The sequence below is a fragment of the Heliconius melpomene genome, chromosome 15 (genome assembly GCF_056956725.1).
Source record: "Heliconius melpomene rosina isolate 202511_hmr_F chromosome 15, ASM5695672v1, whole genome shotgun sequence".
NCBI lineage: Eukaryota > Metazoa > Arthropoda > Insecta > Lepidoptera > Nymphalidae > Heliconius > Heliconius melpomene.
The window spans coordinates 3,562,088-3,580,397 of record NC_140403.1 but is presented as its reverse complement, the minus strand read 5'-3'; the positions used below and the strand labels follow the sequence as shown (position 1 = coordinate 3,580,397).

At 31.7% G+C, this 18,310-nt stretch overlaps 1 protein-coding gene across 1 annotated transcript in view; it reads right to left on the bottom strand.

Moving 5' to 3' along the window:
• Nucleotides 1-927: 927 nt before the first annotated feature.
• The window catches only part of LOC146531339 (uncharacterized), a 32,289-nt gene continuing 14,906 nt past the window's right edge, over nucleotides 928-18,310 (bottom strand). The window contains exons 24-46 of the mRNA XM_085198480.1: nucleotides 17,868-17,963; nucleotides 17,708-17,796; nucleotides 17,363-17,486; nucleotides 16,370-16,564; nucleotides 15,992-16,051; nucleotides 14,833-15,061; nucleotides 14,366-14,419; nucleotides 13,792-13,943; nucleotides 12,010-12,129; nucleotides 11,273-11,488; nucleotides 10,806-10,880; nucleotides 10,050-10,242; nucleotides 9,653-9,718; nucleotides 9,379-9,509; nucleotides 8,399-8,551; nucleotides 7,668-7,801; nucleotides 7,255-7,372; nucleotides 5,696-5,820; nucleotides 4,904-5,169; nucleotides 4,518-4,582; nucleotides 2,890-3,049; nucleotides 1,247-1,443; nucleotides 928-1,038 (exon numbers count right to left, since the gene is read on the bottom strand). Of these exons, the coding sequence (XP_085054606.1) occupies nucleotides 928-1,038; nucleotides 1,247-1,443; nucleotides 2,890-3,049; nucleotides 4,518-4,582; nucleotides 4,904-5,169; nucleotides 5,696-5,820; nucleotides 7,255-7,372; nucleotides 7,668-7,801; nucleotides 8,399-8,551; nucleotides 9,379-9,509; nucleotides 9,653-9,718; nucleotides 10,050-10,242; nucleotides 10,806-10,880; nucleotides 11,273-11,488; nucleotides 12,010-12,129; nucleotides 13,792-13,943; nucleotides 14,366-14,419; nucleotides 14,833-15,061; nucleotides 15,992-16,051; nucleotides 16,370-16,564; nucleotides 17,363-17,486; nucleotides 17,708-17,796; nucleotides 17,868-17,963 (3,129 nt within the window). The remainder of the gene's footprint in view (nucleotides 1,039-1,246; nucleotides 1,444-2,889; nucleotides 3,050-4,517; nucleotides 4,583-4,903; nucleotides 5,170-5,695; nucleotides 5,821-7,254; nucleotides 7,373-7,667; nucleotides 7,802-8,398; nucleotides 8,552-9,378; nucleotides 9,510-9,652; nucleotides 9,719-10,049; nucleotides 10,243-10,805; nucleotides 10,881-11,272; nucleotides 11,489-12,009; nucleotides 12,130-13,791; nucleotides 13,944-14,365; nucleotides 14,420-14,832; nucleotides 15,062-15,991; nucleotides 16,052-16,369; nucleotides 16,565-17,362; nucleotides 17,487-17,707; nucleotides 17,797-17,867; nucleotides 17,964-18,310) is intronic.

Here is an 18,310-nt window from a genome sequence, read left to right as displayed (position 1 = left end):
CGTAGAATCGATATTATTTAATCGCTACAGAAGCTCAAATCGGAATCGTTGAGTGCATTTTATTCGATTATATGTTAAATTAATGATTAAATCAAACTAATCAGCTTCACGCTGTATCCCGCACACAGCAGGGTAGGCAGAGGGAATCTAGTGTTAAGACACTCTGTTCCCCATTTTCTGCCGAATTCTGGAGGCAGGGTTGAGTAGCAGAACTCAACGCCGCGCTTTGCCTCGACACACATTATTGATTTCCACATTAATGATTGATGTGGAAAGAGTGACTGTTTGTATTGTAATTATTGTAATAATTTATTTATTTATTATTTTGTCTAAGAATAAAAATAACCCAATTACACCTTAAATTTATAATATCTTTCTATTTTTAGGGTTCCGTACCTCAAAAGGAAAACATGGAACCCTTATAAGATTATTTTTTTCGTCCATCTGTCGAAAAAGAATAAGAAATACTTAAATTATATTATTACTTACTACCAACAATTTCCCTATTAATAAATTATTTCAATTGAATGCCTCTGTAAATTAATACATGTACGGAGAATCCAGTTGTATCAACATCGACTGATAACAATTAATCTACGTATTACAGAGGACATTAATAGAATCGACAGTGTTTAACCGCTCCATAGCGAGCTCGTGCCTGAGCTGTATTAAACGAATTCCATTTGCCATCTTATTTCAGGGCGTGATTGGTTATAGGTTCAATTCCCACTTGAAGAAATTAAATGTTTAATGTTTTCATTTTTTTTGGTGTTATGGCAAAGCGCGGCGTTGAGTTTCGCAAGTAAACACGCAATGTGTTCAGAATTTGGCGGAAAATGGAGAACGAAGTGTCTTAACACAAGGCTATCCATCTATCATGCAGGGTAGGTATTTTTTTAAATAGAAAACTGTTATTATTAATTAATATTATATTTTTGTAAACAAAATCTCCGATCTTTCCCAAATGATTTTCTCCGCATCCGGAAAGTTTGGTAATATGTTGATCCACGAATCTAAGCTTAGGGTAATTATAGCAACCTGAAATATATTAAAATGTTTAATATGAATACTTATATGAATAAATTCGTTTTTATATCACATTATTTGATTTAAAAAGAGGACAACGTCGTGCAGTGATATAATTGAAAGTTAACGCGGTAGTTGGGGGTTTAATCCCCTCAAGTATAGGGGCAATAAAAAAAGCAAATTTAAATAATAATTTGAAACTTAATTATTGTTGAAATACCTTCGTTTCAGCTCTATAGGAAAAGCAATGACCTATTCCTCTATTAAGTCCTTGAAATATGCCAAATATATCTCCAGGTCCAAGCATCTCGTGAGTGGTTTCAGTTAGATCAGGTCGTACAGATACCACGGAGACTTTTCCGAACGCCACCCAGTGCATGCGGGCGTCACTGTCACCCGCTACCACTATGTAATTGCCTAGAATGTATAATATAATATTTTAAAATTGCTGATTATAATTTTTAAATTGTTAGATTTCTATCTCTTTTCTCTTTTAACAGACACTAATCAGGTTCGATTTTCAGTCGGGGTATAATATTTTTTATTTTTTAACACGCACTAGGTTAAATATATATTTTTTTCATCTTCACACTGTATTACGCATATATCAGGGTCGGTAGATGGTGCTGGTGTTCAGATTCCACTGAATTCTTGAGGCTTTACGTGTTGAGTGGCGGAACTCAACGACGTGTTTTGCCACGACACTAGGGTGCAAAAATGAAAATATTAAATATTTCTTGTCCTCGAGTGGGATTCGAACCCACAAGAACCCTATACCTGCCTATATGCCTACCTGCCTGCCTGCCTACCTGGCCTGGACTGCCATATATTTTAAGTTTTTCACATTAAAATATTCAATAAAAATATTTAATTATGATATAAAAGATTTTTTCAACTTTACGCTTTTTACAGCATTGCTATGGCATTGTACAGAATTTTTTTCACGTAAAGTGGAAAAATGAAAATTACTTAATTATAATACATTATATTATAATATTTATCATAAATTTAATTATAATTATTACTCTCCCGAGTAGCCACTAAACACGCAATGTCTCAAAAAATTCAGCGGAAAGAGGGGAAAAGTAAATAAAGAAATAATATCTAACAAAACAACGACTTCCGTATTATTTTTTGTTCAGTATAAGAATTATTAGATGCCTCCCCTACAACTCCGTAGAGTGATGTATGAACCAATTAACTAACTCATTTTTCTCTATTTATCAACTTCAAGTCGTCGGCTTCGTATAAAGATCGAATGCATTTCATTTGTTTTTGGTTAGCTTTTGTTACAAGCAACTTATAAAATAATATTAAAATGAAGTTAATTATATGGAACCAAAGCTAATGAAATTAAAATTAATTTTATAGAATGGGAACATTAAAAATACTAGAAAGAACGAAAATAGTTAATTTTTGATATTTTCCGAATATTTAATTTTTACTATTTAATGAGAAATTATATATTTAATATTTTAATTTATTCGCTCTGGTATATTTCTATGCAAAAAGCGTTAAATTCCGCCGCTCAACATGCAATGCCTCGAAAAATTCTGCGAAAAATGGGGAATGGAGTGACTTAACACTAGGTTTCCTCTGTCTGAAGCGGATACAGCGTAAAGAAAAAAAAAGATTAAAGAAACATGATAACAAAAATATAGAAGTTTAATTTTAAAAAAAGTGCAATCTAAAGTAGCATTCTTGCCAGAATATCAGTATAATGCTACGAAAGTTTTGTATTGTCACCAGATCTAACACGTGTGCGAATTGTCAAGCAATTCTAAAGAACAAGAAGTTGAAAACAGTATTACAAAATTATTTTCTCTTATACAACAAACCAGTTCAAACAGAAGAAAAACTTACCTGGAAAATAAACCGAGTAATCTAGCAACACGGTGAGCTGACGAAGGAAAGGCTCGCCGGTGTCAGCGAAAAGGTAACAACTCCGCAAATGTTGGCCGAACATCGCCGACATCAGGTCGCAGCGGAGCACGTACGGAGTTTTTGCTATCAAAGCTGGTAACTTGGGGAATCGAAGGAACTTTTAGTTAATAAGATTTTCTATATATAGAAAAATAATTTAATTTAAAAATTATAAAATAAAAAAAATAAAAAAAAATATTCTAAAAAAATAATTTAGGGAGTTCACAATTAAATATTCCTGTTTTTTTATTGGAGATATCCGATGCCGATACAGTTACGGTACCCAAACCTATTAGAAACTTATAATCAGTGAGAATCGAACCTAGAACCTATCGTATTGACAGTCACACGTTCGTGTTACTGAGTCACAAGTGACAAAAATTAAAAAAATTAAAACTTAAAAACAAACTATATTTTCGTTAAGTTTATCTCTAACTTTATGAAAAATATTTTTGATATTTCAAATAATTGATATATATTTAATATATTTCTTGATAAATATGATAAAACCAAAGTTAATAATTTCTCAGAATAATTCTTGCAAAATTCTCCTCTACGACTATGTAGTTGGAAAAATATTTTTCTCATTTAAGTTCCGAGAAAAGCTAAATAAAGTAACTCTACACTTTTGAGATTTTGTTTTTATTTTGAATATACAAAAATTCTTATTTTTGTTAGAATTATTTTTTTTTATTCGTGCTATCGTGGTAAATTGGAAAAGAATTTGATTGTAAACGCAGTGGTTATGGGTTCGATACCAACTCAGGGCAATGCAGTACTTGCATTTCCCCACAAAATAAAATGTAATCTTAGGTTCCGTCATTCATCTCGGAATGTCTCAAATTTGGACGAAATGTACAAAACGTAAATATTTTTTTGTCGTAAAGTTGAATTTTTTTTAACGTCTGTTATTGTTTTTTTTTTTAATTCTTGTAGAGAAGAATATAAACATAATTGTATGTATGAATCTCGCTATAGCTGGGTAGGCAGAGAAAACTTATTGTCAAAATACTTCATTATTCCTTTCAATTAATTGAAATTACTTTATTACTTAATAGAAAATCCTGTATAAAATTTATATATTGTATAATTGTATATAGATACAGAACAATTCAATTGTATCTCAATTTTACACTTTTTAACATTTCCACTTCAGTAATTTTCAGATCGCGTTACTTTGAAAATAATTTAATCTACTTTTATCATTTTTAGAATCATAAAAGAATATATAATATATGAAATAATTAATATATTTTATCGGCCAGTTCGTGTATATTTAAAATGTTAATTAATTATAAAATAATATAATGGTATTCGATAATAATTATTAACGTGGAATTCAATTAAGCTGGTGTTTAAATTATAATTACCTCATATAACAAAAGCACTAATATCAATCACTACCTACTATATACACGAATGTACGTAGTTTATTATAGACTATTTTTACATTAATATTATTCTAATAGGGATTAATTAATTCGGTAATGTGGATTAGGTACATACATATATTATCACCTGACTTTAAATATTAAAGTTGTTTATGCATGTATATGTTGTGTTCATACCTGTCTTCCTCTTTCAGTCACCCACAGCTGCTGAGTGTATTTCCAAAATTTCGTTAATTGATAATCTATAATGAAATTTAATTTTATTTTATAAATAAATAAAGAATATATATAAAATTTTAATTTTATAATTTTTTTTTCATGGAATCTCACATTCTCACTCTCAACAAACTTCCGCTTTATTATATTGGTATAGATATAATGTACACAAGTACAATTTTAAAAAAGTAGTGTTTCACCGTAGAACGGGAACGGAGTGTCTTAACACTAGGCTCTCTCTGCATACATGCGGGAAACAAAAATAAATAACAGCTTATAAAAAAACATAAGCCCCTTAGTAAAATCAGTATAAAATAAGAAAATAATATAAAACAACTACAAAATACTTGACAATCCTTGATTTTTCAAAACATCAATCAACTCCTTGGTGATTTTCTCATATGAATTTAGAGCGTATTTGCTGGAATATGCCAGTTGCATGGCTGTGGCTATGACAGTGGCAGCCAGCAGCTTACCACAAATGAGGCATATAGCTAGTATTATCATAGGAACCAGTTCCTCTAGAACGAACTCATCGCCCCCAGTCGATGTTAGTTCAGCAACTACCACGTAGAACGAGGTCGTGTAGTCCCATTCGCGTTGGGGTGTATCACTATGTTATGAAAAAAATGTGAGTGTAAAATTTACTATTCAAACGTATATGATTATAAAAAAATAGAGGATGTCACAGCTGATGCATTGGTTCATGTGTGGGGTTGTGGACGCGACCATTGTGTGTTCAGTTCCTATTTGAGGAAATAAATTATTATTATTTAATGTTTTCATTTCTCCGCTCTGTTAAAAACTATACTATACGAGGAAAAGACAGATAAAATATTCGTCTTTCTTTTATTTTCAGCTTGAGGCACCAAAACAATGTATTGAGAGGAAAACTTCAACTCCTCTGCCTATCCGCAATAGGAAAATGAAATTAAATAATTCCCCCAAATGGGAAGTTAACCTGTAACCATCGCGTTTACTCCCCTACAGTCTCACTTTGCCCACAAAAGATATTTTCAAAAAGTTATTAAATTAAAGTACAATCGAATGATATTCTGAGGGAGTTTAATAAGTTAAAGGTACTCCCAACACGCTTTTACCCTTGTACCCTTGTACCCTTGTTATAGTGACGTACTCACTCGTCAAGTAAATAAAGTTTAACAGTCCTCAATAAGTTGAAGGGCGACGTGGCTATGAGGGTCACCAGCCATGAGCACGTTAGAGTGTGAAGCACTAAAATGACTATGAAAATCGTCATTGTCGACTGAAAATGCGAAAAAAATAAAATATATTATAATTTATATTAGATGAAAAGACAAAAATAATTTAATAAATAAATATTAATGAATTATTATTAAAATAACAATAAATGAGCTTCACGCTATATCTCGCGCACGTCACGGTAGGCAGAGGGAAACAAGTGTTAAAACACTCTGTTCCCCACATTCCTCTAAATTTTCGAGTTATTACGTGTTGAATGGCACACTTAACACCGGGCTTTCATCTTGGTACCAGAGCAAAGAAATAATAATAATAATTCAGTCCCCGAATGGGGATCGAACCCACACCCATCGCGTTACGAACACACCCTTGAGCACCTGCGCCATGACGGCGTCTAATTATAATTAATACAAATATAAGGATATAATGAACAACATAATTATTTAATATATATGTAAGTTATATAGATATACGACATCGCTATGAGAAACCGCAAGGTTAATTTGGCTCACCACTGATCCCGCACAAACATTCGTAGCATCTGTTTACATTATATCAAAATTCTTATATTATACACAGTTTTCCATACTTGTACAAGTATGGAAAGTAAGCGTCAGCTGTGGTGGTCGTAGGTTCATATACAATTGATTATTAAAAGCTTTTTTTATATATATATTTTTAATATACTCGTATGTACCTTACGTACACACCATCACTTTTACTTAAAAACATATATAATTTCAATGTTTTTAGGGTTCGGTACATTCTAAAGAAAAAAAAACGGAACCCTTATAAGATCAATCTGTTGTCGGTCTGTCTGTCAAGATCCTTTATCTCAGGAACGCTTGGAGATATCGAGTAGAAATTTAAGATTTGTTTTTTATTTACTAATATAAAACAAATATCGTATGATATGAATTAAAAACGATATATATATATATATATATATATATATATATATAAATATATAAATACGTTTTTAATTCATATCAGATACATCCACTTGCGTCTACAATAATACACAATAGCCTAGAGCGATTGTTGGTCGCTGGATAATTTGTGCAAATATTTTGGTCCACAATATTTTTATTCACAAAAATGTTTTGGAAATATGTTATTTTACGAAGCACTTGCTATAATAATATTTTTAACTTCAAGCTGTATCCCACACATACCTGTAAACCTAGTGTTAACTCCGTTCCCATTAAGACACATCTGTTACCCACTTTCCACCAAATTCTGGACCTATTGTGTATTCAGGAGGAACTCAACGCCACTCTTTGCATCGTAGAAACTAGTTTGCACTAGAGCGAGGAAAAATCTCTGTCGAGAAAATGAAAATATATCATTTTCTCAAGTGGGAATCGAACCCCTAAACCTGTCGTTCCCACGCCACGCCACGACTGGCCCCTAAATGTCATAATAAAATATTGATCAAAATATAATTAATTAAAGCATACAATATTTCCCCAAATACCTGCAGTGTTGTTAAATTATTAGTAAGCTCAGCAGAAGTTTTGCGATAGAACTCCACCAAATATTTGAGTCTGAATAATTTATTTGCTCGTAAATAGTGCATTGCGAGCGGTGGGTTTCTGGAAAAGAAATAATTCAATACTCGAAATGAAATTACGAATAATTGAATTTGGTTTTTATGATTCGTTTCAATTTTCATATATTAATAATAGATTATTGTCACCTTATATTTAATTTAAAGTTATAGAAACAATATTAGAAGATATTAGACTAGAAATTATCATAAAAATAGGACATTTAGAAAAATATTCCTACCTAGAAGAAAAATTATTTAATGCTCTTATAGATAACGTTTTTAAATAATATACTTATATAGTGTATTAAAAGAATAATTTCAAGGAAATAAAAACTCACGTAAAACAAAATCCGAATAATTCAAAAGGGAAATTCGTTAGTAAATCCAACCACACCCACAGTTTGTGCCTGTAATATCTGGCGCGACATTTAGATGGCTCTATTATGAGATTGCCATGTCGGTTTACAAATCCCTGAGAAATGAGTAGTTAGTTTAGTTAGTTTAGTTTAGTTATAGTTTTATATAAATTTTATATGTAAAAACTGTTTTATAATATTTATATATTTATATATTATTTTAGAAAATATCTACATATATCTAATCTTGAGGCCAATCGTAGCGCAGAGGAACAAATGTGCAACTATAAGTACGAAAGATTGTTATTGCCACTCGCAAAAATGAAATATTTCATATTTTCTTTTCCTTCGCTCTGGTAAAGAGGGAAAGCGCGGCGTTGAATTCCGATAGATGGAGTGTCTTAACACTAGGTTCCCAGTTAAGGGATAGCATGAAGCTTAAAAAATGTATTGAAAAATTAAACTCAAATAAATTTTGATATATTTTAATTTTGAAAGGATGTTTATGGGTAACCAAAGTTACTTATAACACCAAAATATTGTTTTGGTTTTGTTTCAATTTACATACTTTATAAATAATTTACAAATTTTGTTTCTTTGTTTTCTGTTTTTTTTGTTTAAGTTAAATTTTGATTTTCGTTTTGTGTTTTAGTTAATTAATTTTATTTTATTATATAAATAAATAATTTAAAATAATGAAAAGCTAAGCTTACCTGATGCATAGATAAATATAGGTAAATGTAAAAGTACGTATCAAATATGGACTGTAACCAGAATATAATATAGCAATCGTTGAGAGTGACTATTTCATACAAAGTCAATACGTAATTAGCGACTGCCATGAAGCAAGTCATATAGCCCAAACCCTTAAAAGAAATATATATTTAATATTATTACTATACATATTTATGAAAAAAAAAATTGAGACCAGTTATGGTGCAGAGGAGTTTTCATTTCCTCTTAATAGTCACAAGGCAAAGCGCGGCGTTCAGTTCCGCCGCTCATCAGGAACGCATGTGTCTAAATAGAAACTTAACTTAACTTAACACAAGGTTCCCACGTTCCCTGTGCCTAATTAAATATATACAACGTAAAGCTATTTATTACAGTTTTTGAAAGTTATTTCCGTTGTAGTATATAATTATAAAAAATAATGAAAATAACTTCATTGTAGTACAAATGGCACGCGTCTAAGTGTTTTTATGTTCACAAAGTGCGATATTGAATACGACACTCAGTACACAATATCTTTAAGTAGCTTGGAAAAGGATGACGGAGTTACGTCATTAGGGTCATTGTCTAACCAGAAAAATGGTATAGGATATAGGCAAATATGAGAAAAGTTACTATAAAAATCATATTAAAGGAAAAATCCTTGTTAAACGCTAGTAAGATAAGGTAAGGTAAGTTTTACGCTGTTTTCCGCATATAAAAGGGGAGGCAGAGGAAACTTGCGCATTCCATTCCCATAAAGACACTACCGCTCCCCACTTTTCACGAAATTCTGGAGGCATTGAGATTGAGGTATTCATTGAGACACCAGAGTAAAGAAATGAAAATATTAAATACTTCATTTCCTGGAGTGGGTATCGAACCCACAACTGAACGCGCTTACAGTCTCACGCTTGTTCCCTGCCCTCACTACAGAATACTTGTTATAAATAATTTTAAATATTTTCTAATATTCCTGTACCTGAAATAATCTTGAGCCCGGTTTGAAAAGGTTATTCACGTCTAAATAGCTTTGGTACGTCATGACGCTAGCTAAAGATTTAACTTGGCTTACGTTGCTCCTAGAATGGGAACTAGACAAACTGTATTGACCTATTAGAAAGTTAATTTATTATGTTATTTATAATTCGTTTAATAGAACTTAAAAACAATTTTCTTTACAAGCCATAATATATGTTACATGTATTTTTTGTCACATAAATGATTATCTAAAATTGAAATTTAAATCTAATTACCATATCTGCTGGAGCCACTTCTAGAATCAAAAGCCGAATCTTGTGACAGTACATCTAAATCTGAATCTGCAAGTATAAATAAAAAAATATATTATGTATAAAAAAATAAGCGTTAAGTTCCGCCATTCAACACGCAATGCCTTCGAAAATTGGCGGAAAGTGGGGAACGGAGTGTCTTAACAATAGGTGTCTGCCTAACCTGCTGTTTGCGTGAGACAGCGTGTATTATTAAAAAGAGAATTCTACTATCCATTACACAAAGAGCTCAGAAACTAAAACTGATATATCAAAACAACATTAAAGTTATAAATTGAAATAGCATTGTGCATCGCCCACTCGAAAGAAGAAACTTTTAATAAGATTACGAAAGAAGGAAAGTTTGATTTCAATTTTTCACCTGAAGAGTCGTCCTCCAAGTTGTCCATGGATATAGGCAAAATGTAATCTTTAGACATCTGAAACGCCTTCTTCAACGGCGCTTGTATTTTAGGATAGTATTTAACTAAATTGAAGAATGTTTGTGATGGAAGCACCAGCAAGTCTAAATTTCGGCTTGCGAAAATTGCTACTTCCGAGCTTGACATAGATTTCTGGAATTATTATTTTAGTTTAGGCTTATTTTATGGTATTTTGCAATGTCTATTTTTAATTTATCTATATATATATATAAAAAAGGACTTGTCCTCACTGACTGAGGTAAGACGCACGCACAGCCGTAACCGCTGTGCGTAGGAACGTGAAATTTGGGCAGATGTTCACTTTCGTAATTTGGACATCCACTAAGAAGGGATTTTGAAAAATTTTAACCCTAAAGGGGCGAAATAGGGGTTGAAAGTTTGTATGGAAAAAAATTTAAATCGGCACCGATTTTTATAAAATTTGAAATTTAGATTTTTAAAAGTATTTAATTGAACACATGTTTCATCGTTTTCTAGAATTCTCCCCCTAAGGGTACAAATAAGGGGTTGAAAGTTTGTATGGAAAAATCTTTAAATCGCCACCAATTTTTATAAAATTTGAAATTTAGACACTTAAAAATATTTCATTAAACACATGTTTCGTGGTTTATTAGAATTCACCCCTAATTACGCAAGCGAAGCTGCGCGCGTCCGTTAGTTGTTTTATATTTTAAAAATAAAGTGACGATACTCACCCCCGAAAAGTTGCCAAACATTCCACCAGGGCCCATACAAGTGATCATCTCGTTGTATGAACTTAAAACGTCGACCTGAAAATTTACATGATATAAATCCATCGCTCTTAACATATATTAAAGATATATAATACGTATAATTAGAGAACGTTGTGGCATAGGAGTACAAACATGTGACTGTAAAAGCGACTTTTACATGTTCGATTCCTACTCAAGGCGAATGAAATTTTTATATTTTTCATTTTCTGGGTCTGGTAACGAGACAAAGCACAGCACTTACTTCCACCATGGGAGAAGTTCTCGCAATGCCTCAAGAATTCGGCAGAATGTGGGTAACGGAAGTGTCTTAATGGGAACTTGAATCCCAAGATCCTTCCATCTACTTAGGTACATGTAGGATGCAGAGTAAAGCTGAATAAAAATAGATAGAACATATATGAAAGACAACGAAAACATGAAATAAATACCTTTCCTCTGTAAATAATATAAACGTTTGTCTGCATGTCCTTACATTGCACGACGGTATCACTCTTAAGAAAATACATCTCGTGAAGATGCTGCGTGATGACCCTGATGAAAGAGCGTTCCACTTTGCCGAACAGAGGCACTTCGCGTAGTGCCCTCTCGTACATAAAAACAAGGGTGTCTTCCATTAACGCGGAGTTCAAACCTCGGCAGATTTTCTACAATTATAAAAATAAATCAAATATATCAGCTTCATGCTATATCCCGCATATAATAGAGAACCTAGTTTTTAGACATTCCATTCCGCGTTTTCCATCGAATTTTTCAAGGCATTGCGTATTGAGTAGTGGAGCTAAACTCCGGCCTATTGCTTTGGTGTCAGAGCGAAGAAATGATAATATTAATAAATAATAGTTAATTCCCCCAAGTGAGGATCGAACCCACTACCATCGCGTTACAGCCCCTCTGCACCAGGACGGCCTCTACAATTTTACAAATATGATAAACATTATTTAAATTAACCTGTTTTTGGATGAATAACAAGGCGAGCAACAGAAATCTCGCGACATCGGCAAATTAGCATTTACGTATCCTCTATATAAAAGTTAATTTGGATAAGTAATAATGAAAGTTTGTTTGAAATACTAAATTTTCGCCCGAATTAACTTTCATAAATCATCATAGCAGAAATAATACAAATTAATGAAATACAAAGTTGCGAAGTGGAAAATTTACGCACCTGTGGGTCGCTACCGTGGGTTCTTTTCCAGACGTAGTCAAAATATTTCAAAGTTTTTATAGTTAGCATAGGATCTACGTTTTCTCGATATAAGAAATCGGTCAAGTCTTTTATTTTCTCCTGTTTACAAATAAAATTCATTAAGACATGTTTTTTTTTCAGCTTCACGGAACATAGTATTAAGAAACCCCGTTTCCCGCCGCCGAATTTCGAGGCATTGCGTGTTGAGAAGCGGAACTCAACCCCGTGCCTTGGTTCACATGTTATTTAGTCTAATTATAAAAGTGACACCCGTATTTTTCGCACACCTTTTCAGGGTAGAATATTAAAACATTCATGAAGAGAACATGTTTCTATATAATATGAGTACATTATTCTAAGTACTCTTAATTATACTTGATATTATATTCCAGTCGAATAAAACTCGTTGTTTTTATTATTTCATTATGGCAGTAAAATATATTTTAATTAAGAGATTTCTGTTTTTTTTATAAAAAAAATTACTTCTATAAATGAAAACAATTAAAGCTAAATTTTGACAAAATTAAATAATATTTTCTAGAGTTGTTTCTTATCTTTTAACATCTATAGTTTATTAATCATAATCACGTTCAGCTTTCAGCTTTAAAAGTTAAGTTATAATTTTTACTAATTCCAGTCGTGAAGCTGGGGCACAACCGTAAGCATGACAGACTGTGAGTTCGATTTCCAGTTGAAGAATTGAAATATTTAATATTTATTGTCGTTCTAATGTCGAAGCGAAGCGAGTTGACTTTCGCCACTCAACACGCATTGCCTCTAGAATAAGGCAGAAAAATGAGAATGGCATTTCTGTTCCCTTCTTAATTGGAGGAAAAATTTAACTAGGTTCCTTAAGTTTCCTCTGCCTACCTTTACACAGTGTGAACCTATTGATTTTGAATAAGTCACTGTGTTTTACAACAAAACCGACTAAAATCATTGCTGTAAAACTTGACAATATTTGCTAATTTAAAGTTAATAAAGGGACATGATAAAAGGGACTCTCTCTATTAAACACGAGCCAAGAAACTTTACATGTACGATATTATACTACGAAATCCAATATTGTTATTGATCAAAGTTTCTAATAAAGTAAATTACAACTTTAATTTTCCACTCGAGCTGCCTTTTTCATTTCTTTTTTTTTCGATATTCTTTTAATATCCGTTACAAGAAGATTCTGAGCACGGAGGCATAAGATTTATCATTTGAAGTACTAATACATTAAAAATACAAAAGTTTGCTTGGAAATTAAATAATATAATATACTTATTATATAGTATAGTAAATAATAAACAATTCATTATTGAATTAAATTATAATATTCATATTTTTTCTTTTTACATTCTGCACGTAGCAGGGTAAGTAGAGGGAGCCTTGTGTTAAAACACTTCGCTCCCCAGTTTCCAGTTCCAGTGAAACTCAACACCTTACCTCGCCACCAGAGCATAGAAATGAAAACATTAAATAATTCATTTCCTCTAGTCGGAATTGAAACTACAACCTCTTGAGTTTTTAATCATTCGCTGAGCAGAGTGTTATAATACTCCGATTTCCCCTTTCCTCTAACCCCAAGGAAGGAGTCCTTTGTCTAACCTGCTACATGCGGGATACAGCGAAGCTAATAAAAAACCGTTACAAGGGTTTACTCTCATACAATCACAGCTCACGAAGTAAAATCATCATCATCATCATCAGCAGCCATCTTTCATCTTCATCGAAGTGGAATAGAAAAGTTAAAATAACTACAACCAAACTTACATTATGAGCTAACAGAGCGTGAGAAGCTGCTGATCTCGTAGAAGTGATATACCCATACATGAGTGCGAAGTATAGAAGCCCAATAATTTGTAGCGCCATAGTCAACCACACGTCTATGGTATTTGATACTATTACTGGGGTACATCCACACCCTGCCAAGATTTTTTTTTTTATTTTATATATATTTTTTTCTCAAATAGCAGGATTATCGGAGGGAACATAGTGTTAAGAGTCTCCGTTCCCTCCTTAGATTAAAAAACAGTGAGTAAATATAATATTATGTATTATTAGAAGATTTTTACAATTTCGAAAATTCAGTTGTGTTGTCTCTTCTACTATTTTAAATTAAATAAAGTTTTATATATTTTTTATAATTACGAATGGTCTAGAAATTTACATAACGAATTGTAAATTTGTTTATATTATGTAATGGGTTCGATTCTCACAGAGTACAATTAAATACAATTTACGGTAATGTCATGAAAAATAAAAAAATGATTTAACAGGTTTACATTTTATGATGTAACGTTATAGATATTAATATTATTATATTATTTAAAATATAGATGCTTACCGACAAATATTTCGAATACCCAATAAAATACATGAACGTACTCCACGAGGGCAGCTAGAAGCAAAAACAAACTAACTACGTATTTTATTTATAAAAAAATATATATTTACTTTCGAATTATTTGAACTTGATCATTAGTTGTGGGTTCGAAGCCCTAAAAGTTATTTTTTCTTACATTTTGTGTAAGCCTGTAAACTTCAATTAATCAAAGAATTGACTTATTTGATATAGAGAAGTATATGTTTAAATTTCACAGGTTCCCACTCGAGGAAATGAAATATTGAATACTTTCATTTCTTTTCTCTGGTGTCGAGGCAAACCGCGGCGTTGAGTTTCGCCACTCAACACACCATTCCTCCAGGATTCAGCGGAAAGTGGGGAGCGGAATGTTTTAACACTAGACTCTAGGCCTACCCTGCTATATATACTATATATTTAGTTAATTGAATTATAGTAATATTTCTTACGTTTTGATTTAAATTTCCCACCAGTAAATGCGAGTATCCTTGTACAATTAACCATAATATTATGAGTTTCTGGTGCCATGAAGGAGTTACAAGAGTTCATAAAAACAAACGCTGAGGCAAAATTGACTATCGTCAAAGCTATCGGAAGGAACTTTAGAAGAACAACCAATTGATTCACTTCCATTATATCGCCTTCCCAATATTTAAATGTTCCAGTTATGCGGAAAATCTTGGAAATAATAGAAAATACTAAATATCATACTGTGAAAATGTTAGAGGATGGATATTGAGAAATTGTAAATATTTAAATTTAATTAATATACCATTTCCTCGTATCGCTCCATTACTACCGGCCTCAATAATTACAGGACTTTTTTCACACTAGTAGCATTTATTTAGGTTTTCAATTATTGCTTAGTTAAGAGACAAAATTTACTTTGCAAAAATATTTGGGAATTTTCCCCTTCAAGCTATGCTTAGAATATTTTTCAATAAACATTGAATTAAAATATGGGAGAATCAGTGTTATAATGGTAATTTCAAATAAAATAATGCTAATTTCTGAGTGAAAAGGCCTTAATTAACCCTAAACCAATTGTGAGCTCACTCATTAGAATATTTTATAATTAATTATACTGTCCTAGAAGCCTATTAAATAAATTGTATCCATTACGTGTACTTTCCGATGGTTTAATACGTAAGTTCTATCTTATAGTATTAAAATTTAGATTTTTTTACTTTTAAATAAGAAAATATATTTAAAAAATTGGTAAATATAAAAAATAAAATTAATTTATTTAGTTTGAAATACAACATCATTAAATAAAATTTATGATAACTGAGCAAATTGTTATTAACATAAGCACTTCTATACATCTTGTAGGTTATATAAGTCATTTTAAATAAATATATGAATAATAAACATAGTATATTATGTTAGTACATATAAGAATAGTGTTAGAAACATAGTGTGGCAATGATCATCATCATCATCATCATCATCAACAGCCATCTTTTGTCCTCTGCTGGACATAGGCCTTCCCCAATTCTCGCCATCACACTCGATCCTCAGCTCTTCGGACCCATCCGCTATATGGCAATGATATACTCGTAAAAAGACTAAAATTCCTATAACAAAATATACGCATATAATACTTACCAATAATATTCGATTTATCCTATAAATGTCTGTGTCGGCATCCTCATTTATTATTTTTATCTGAAAAATATTTTCTATAACATACAAGTTACAGAGAAGTCATAAGTAACCTGATATTGAATTATTATTTATTTTATTTTATAAAGTTTACTAAGAGTTTAATAAAGAATCAATTAAAATAATTTTAAGGCCAGTCGTGGTGCAGCAGGGGTATGTGGGTTCGATTATCGAGCAGCGTAGGCAGAGGGAGCCTAGTGTTAAAATACTCCGTTCTCTGTTTTCCGCCCAGTTCTGCAGGCATTGCGAGTTGAGTAGACCACGACTGGTGTAGATTGACTGGACTCAGTCAATAATGTTAATAACATACAAAATCCTCACCAATTCTTCAAAAGGAAATATACTGATAATATCCAATAAAAATGCATGTTTTAAATATTTTGTCAACGTATATAAAGGGTGTGTCACTAGCAGTGATCTCTCGTCGTAGTACGCAACGTAAGACATCAGCACGATGTCTATATATAAAATTATATCCGGCCAGTTGTAGTTCCCTCTATTTTGACTTTGTCTGGTCTAAAAAATTTATAATTTATAGGGAAAACCTAAATGGGGGAACTGGTGGTGATCTTTTTTTATAAATATTTATTTCAGCCCGAATTATATAAATAAAAAATACATTTATAATAGCCCTTTTAAAAAAATCTGGATTACAAAGAAAAATTTGCCTGAAATTGGGGCACTAATGTTTTTCAATCAGGAATGCAGTGTCCGAACACTAGGTGCTCAGCTCATCCCCTCTGCCTACCCTGCTAAAAAAAGTTCTTCTGTTTTGTCTTCCCTCAAGGAACCTACATGCAAAATTTCTGCGCTCTACGCCACGTAATTCTGCAGTCATATATATTTATAGATGTATAGATTGTATATACAAAATTTATATAATATATATTAGAAATATTTTAGAACAAATGGACCTATTTCATGGACATACGTGTTACGTGGGGCTCCATAATCGTTAACAATTTGCATACGTTTAATAACACATGCTACAAAGTCCTGTGCCAAGAATATTGATATAGATTCTCCTCTACAGTTTATCTTTAGGCATTTTCTGGGCAATCGAGGGCCAGGGGCACAAGCGACTGTAAATGCAAAAGATCGTTGGTTCGATTCTCATTCGAGGAAGTGAAGCATTTAATATTTTCATATCCTTGCTCTGGTGACGAGGTAAAGCGGTGGCGTTGAGTTTCGCCAATTGACACGCAATGCTTCCAGAATTTGACGAAAACGGAAGTATCTTAATGGGAACCTAATTTTCACCCACTTTAATTATTTTTTGTTTTTAAAACGATTTTAATTTCCTTTATAACTTACTGCAATATCATAAGGCACGATCAACACGTAATATATTGCCGTTATAAATCTTACGCTGCACCAGAATTTCAGGAACAGCCCATGTGGAGTTATGCAACCGGGTAGGAAAAAATACCTAATATACCTACAAATATTAAATTTATTTATAAATAAAAATATAATAATATATGGATAGTTAAATCAATTTCTTTCAATATGTTTCAATATAGTTGAAAAATAATTTTTTTTTCGTTTTTCATATAATATGATTAAAAAAACAAATTAAGTACCTACTACAGAAGTTAACGTTATTTTTGAATTGATATAAAAATTGGAGTACTATTAACATAATAAAATATAACAAACCTTATAACACCTAGTTTATTGAAAACCTCCATAAAATATTCCTTTTCCCGTTTTCCATTCACTACTACGAAACTTTCTTTTATTTCTTGCTAAAATTATTAATAGAAATAAATAAAATATACTTTAATATATTTTTTTATAATATTTTAAACTAACTTACAGCAATTCTGTTGGTCTTCTCATCTATTTTTCCAATTAGAGGTTTGCTGTCTATAAACTTGGCGGCTTGCTTTTTTATTTTTGGGTGTTTTATTATCTGTATATTGATCATATTTTTTTATTATATAAAATAGTAAATTAGAAGTGTAAGATATTGAAAAATGTATCTTTTATACATTGAGAATGTATATTATCTATATACATATGTGAGGATTACTTAGTTTCTTTAGCCTACTCTGTGCTAAGCAGAAGATATACAAAAAAAATAAATGAAAAAACATCACTTTTTACCCCTAAGCCAAAAAAAAATCTTTTTTTCAGCTATTCCACATATAACGGGGTAGGCTAACGGAACCTAACCTCAATCTTAATCTTATTCCTCACTTTCCGTCGAATTTTCATTGTGTGTTGAGTGGCGGTACTAAACGCTGCTTGCCTTGTTAA